This window comes from Gavialis gangeticus, unplaced genomic scaffold, assembly GCF_001723915.1.
Source record: "Gavialis gangeticus isolate Ggan-Ray unplaced genomic scaffold, GavGan_comp1, whole genome shotgun sequence".
Taxonomy (NCBI): Eukaryota; Metazoa; Chordata; order Crocodylia; family Gavialidae; genus Gavialis; species Gavialis gangeticus.
In genome coordinates this window covers 5,871,490-5,875,940 of record NW_017729014.1, presented here as the reverse complement: position 1 = coordinate 5,875,940, position 4,451 = coordinate 5,871,490, and the positions used below count along the sequence as shown (strand labels likewise).

Sequence of the window (4,451 nt, the reverse complement as noted above, 5' to 3'; positions counted from 1 at the left end):
ACGATGCATAGACACTGTGAGGCTCTGAGAACTTGATGGGAGGTTGTGCAATATTGCTTGTTACACAGTTAGTCCCCAGCAGAGGGAAAGGTGTTATCAGCAAACAACTGCCAAACACTATCACAGAACTGAACCTCTTATGAAATGCTGCTTCACAACCTCTGACCCTGCATGGGTTGAACCTGTGCTTCTTGAGAAGCCCACATTCCTTGTGCTCCCTCTAGAATACTTTCCCCATTGCCAGCTGGATTCATTGGCATCCCAGGCATGAACAGGCACACAGCTCACAAACACCTTTCTAAGCTCTTGCCTCTTTAGACACCTCACTAACATTTTGGTTCTCGACTAGATGTTCGTCAGAATGTCTTGTGTACAAACTGAGGTCGGCCCCAACCCGAAGCACTGCACACAGGAAGCAAGCCTCATTGATTTTGAGGTTACCAGGGCCACATTAATCATGTGCATTAATCAAAGCACATGATCCTTATCCTTTGGTTCATTTATCACATCAAGGCAATAACAGCGCATCATTCCATATAGCATCTGTACAGAATAGAACAATCTGCCCAAGGGACCCAGCAAGGGAAATGTTAATGACAGCTGCCAGGAAATAATCCGCAATTCACTGCCATTCACTAGCTCCCTAAGCAGCAGATGGAAGCAAAAGTGGGCCAAAAGAAACTAAATTTTTATTGTGTGCAGAAGTGGGTGCTAAGATGGGTAAGGAGGATTAGACAGCCTTGCAGAACCAAAGGCTTTGACTTACCAATGCAGGTCCTGCCATCTGTGTGTAGACGAAAGCCTGGCTTGCACTCACAGTAATAGGACCCCAGGGTGTTCACGCATCTATGTTGGCAGCCCCCATTGTGAACCTGGCACTCATCAACATCTGCAGAAGGGGAGAGAGGAAGGACAAATACCTCAGAGAAGTGGGCATGAAAGCAGCTGAGCTCAGCATTCCTTGTCCTCCGTGAACCAGCTTCAGATATAAGGAACAAATGGAAAGGAGAAGAGAGGAGAGGAAACAGCTTTTCCATCATGTTTAATCACTCAAGCCATTTTGAAAATCGCAAGGACAGGCCTGTGATCAGCACTAATTTACATCATATGAATCATTCACCATAAACTGCTGTTTAGATGTCTACTTGACAACACTGACATTCCCAGAAGCAAATTAGTTCCTACATGCAACTTTCTGACTCTTGGCCATAGAACCAGGGTAAACAGAGTCAAGACTGATTCAATCAAACTACTGGAATTCCTGCGTCTGGTACAGCTTCTTAATCCTTCTCATTCTCCCTCTGCTGTAAACAGGCCAGGCTAGTCTATTTGCTATATAAATATTACACTGTTTATAACGATGGCATGAACAAGTAGCTAACTTTTATGCACAACCAGAGGGGACTTAGTTTTAAATACATAGATTCTATGGAATTATAGGTTCAGATCCTAGCACAGGAGATTCAGCCGCTTCATGAGGCAGATAAACTGGAGTCCTTTCAATTTACTTTAAAATAAGGGCTTGAACACAAGAGGCCCTGGCTTCTGTCCATGGGCAACTGAGTTAAAATGTGCCCACGCTTACATGAAACACTGCCCATGCCACCCAACTTGTGTGGGTCAACTGGGTTTTGTGCAAACAATTCAGCTGTGCACACGGTCGTGCTGTGCAATTTTGAAAAACCGGGCCACCATAAAAGTAGGAGTTTGTCTATATATCCTTGAGCAACATTTCCCCTTCCTCCCTCTGTTGTCTGCACAGCTGAAGTTCAAAGACATCATCAGCTGTAGATGGTGTGTGAAGCACTTTGACATGCGCTAGCATCAGAGACTGCATGTAAACATAAAATGTTATTACTATCAGGCCCTTCATCTCAACAGCACCTGAAGTCTTTTATTTCACAAACTAGATGCTCAGGACTCTTCATGTGATGCTGAAACTCTAGGGTAGAATGTGAGAAATGATTCAACTGTGCTCAGTAAATCTATAAATCATCATTAGAAGCCAGAAAGCAAAAAAAAAGATGAGCTTATCTCAGTAAAACTGATTACGATGGACCCTTATCTCAGATGTCCTCACAGTGAAATAGTGTATGTTTAATGACATGGCCAAGGTCAGCGTGACCACCTGTAAAAAAAAACTCTGAAATGTGCATTGGCAGAGTCATACAGGACAACTTTCTAGTTTGCCTTTGTTGGTTCTTCATACAGTCATTGCGGTATTGGGCTTTTACACCAAAAAAACCTGGAAAAACCAAAGCAGTATTTTCTGCAAAAAAGAAAGCAGCTTGGTCAGTGTTAATTTGTGTTTTTGTTCCCATTACTGAAACTACTTAGGCTTGAAGAAAAGAAAGAATCTCTAGCAGAATAATCTTGATGTATTCCCTCAAACCCTGAGCATTCTTTCAAGGGTTCAAATGCCAACAAACCTAGGTTTTCCTGGCAATGCTTCCTAATCCTCCTAATATTTAAAACTACAAAACATACAGTAGTCAGCTTGTGATAAAAGAGATTTATTTCTGTTCCACAGTGTGTTAGGTCATAGACAACTGTCCTGAAATACTAGCAACAATATTCCTCAACTGAGAATGCTCCAGCTACTTAATGCTAGCTTATCCTCTCTCCCTCTCTCTCTCTCTCTGCAACTTAGAGGTGAAAAAGACATATCTATGTCTAAAGGGTGAGTTGCACACACACACACACAATCTACAGAAATTAATTACAGGTCTGGCTTTTTCCTCTGTTCTAATTCCCCTCTCCCCTTCCTACAAAAAAGGAGGAATCCAAGGGCACTTCTACATGTGCTTTGATGAGTTCTGATTAGAATTGGTAGGAGCAGACTTGATTAATTGAGTCTGCTGGAGATCCAGAGAGCTGCTCTAATTAGAATACCCCCCACCCCAGAGCACATGTACAGGTGGCCCAAGGTACCAATATAAGTGGAAGAGTATCTGAAGGGCACCATTCTCTTCTGTATTTCAGAGATGTGGCTTCTTGGCTTAGAGAATATATGGTTATAATTCAGCTTGTTTTCCTGCTGTCTGAACATTCCTCTCACAGCTGAAGCAAAATGCTCAGAAAAGGTGCCTAACTGGATTTCTATCAGATGGTAACTGAATTTTGAAAGTCAGAATCGAGGAGAAAGGCTAATGGAATTAACACCCCTTCTCTTCTCCCAGTTGCAGGGGGTGACAACAGTCCTTCATGAGAACATAAGATCTATTTCCATAAGACCTATTTTTTATTCCAGTGAACAAAAGATTCTCAGACCAAACCATACCAGACAGGATAACCAGGAAGATGAGGTGCTTCAGCAGAGCTTTTAACTGAGAATAACTGTCCCTGCAAATGTCTTCATGAACCTCTAGGCAGCCAAACACTGTGGATAACCAGCAGGAAAACACATGCCAAATGTCTCACACAGCAGCATAGCCCCTCCAGGCTGCAAGGACTGGGAAGGAAGACAGAGCTCCTCAGACTCTGGTGGAAACAGACTTCGGCAGGTCTCATCTCTTCTATGGAAAGGATAACCAAGTAACTCCTAAACAGACAAGATGCCTCTGGGATCCTCCAGCATAGCCTGAAGAGATGGCACAGTGATCGGGGCAGAATCTCCTGCTCACATACTGGATTGACTTCCAGATCAAAGCAGCTAGCAGAGAAAGGCCCAGTGGTTACTGGGTTTGTGCTGCTATGGCTTAAGGTATGTGGGTTCCAGAACAATAATAAAAATACTTCTGTTCTCCTTTAACATCTCCTCACTGGACATTGTTTAGAAATATCAGTGAATGAAACACCATCACTCCCAATGACTTGGTTAAACCACAGACAGACAAGTGACTTGCTACAGGTCACATGGCACTTGGTGACAGGGTAACGGGTAGACCCCAGGAACCCCGATAGCAACTACTAACAAACCTGGCTTCTAGTCCCCTGCTCTCCCATCCTAGGCTGATTCTTTCTTAATATTCTTATGTGAATGAGAGAAGCAGTGGTTGCACAATACAGATCTGGTGTGAGGTGATGACCCTTTCTCTTGGCTGTCAGCAGTGGAGCCAAGGCTGGGTTGACTCAGGGGAACAGACGAAAAAGGTGTTCTCAGCAGGCTGGAAGTGTTTAACCAGAAGCAATTTTTACAGCAATAAAGCCAATAAAATGTGTTGTGATGTGAAACTTCAGCCCCCATTGGTTCTCTGAAGATTTTCCCAAAACACCAGTATTTCAGGGAAAAATGCTGCAGCAAGAGCTGATGCGCCTGCCAAGCCAATCAAGCTCTAACTTCTGCCCTAGATCCCTGCATGGTTTAGCTCCTGCAGGGTCCCAAAATGGACAATGTATCAACTGTACAAGATGGTTGGTTATCCACCTAGAACAGGGTGCCAAAAAAACCACGATGTCTACTTTGTAAGGTGTTGGAGTGTAAGCCTGCCAGAAAAACAAGACCGGGACAG

The 4,451-nt window shown here is 43.6% G+C and overlaps 1 protein-coding gene across 1 annotated transcript in view; it reads right to left on the bottom strand.

Moving 5' to 3' along the window:
- MEGF6 (multiple EGF like domains 6) overlaps positions 1–4,451 on the bottom strand; it is a 463,693-nt gene that overhangs the window by 106,618 nt on the left and 352,624 nt on the right. Inside the window, exon 6 of the mRNA XM_019511651.1 lies at positions 767–889. Within this exon, the coding sequence (XP_019367196.1) occupies positions 767–889 (123 nt within the window). The remainder of the gene's footprint in view (positions 1–766; positions 890–4,451) is intronic.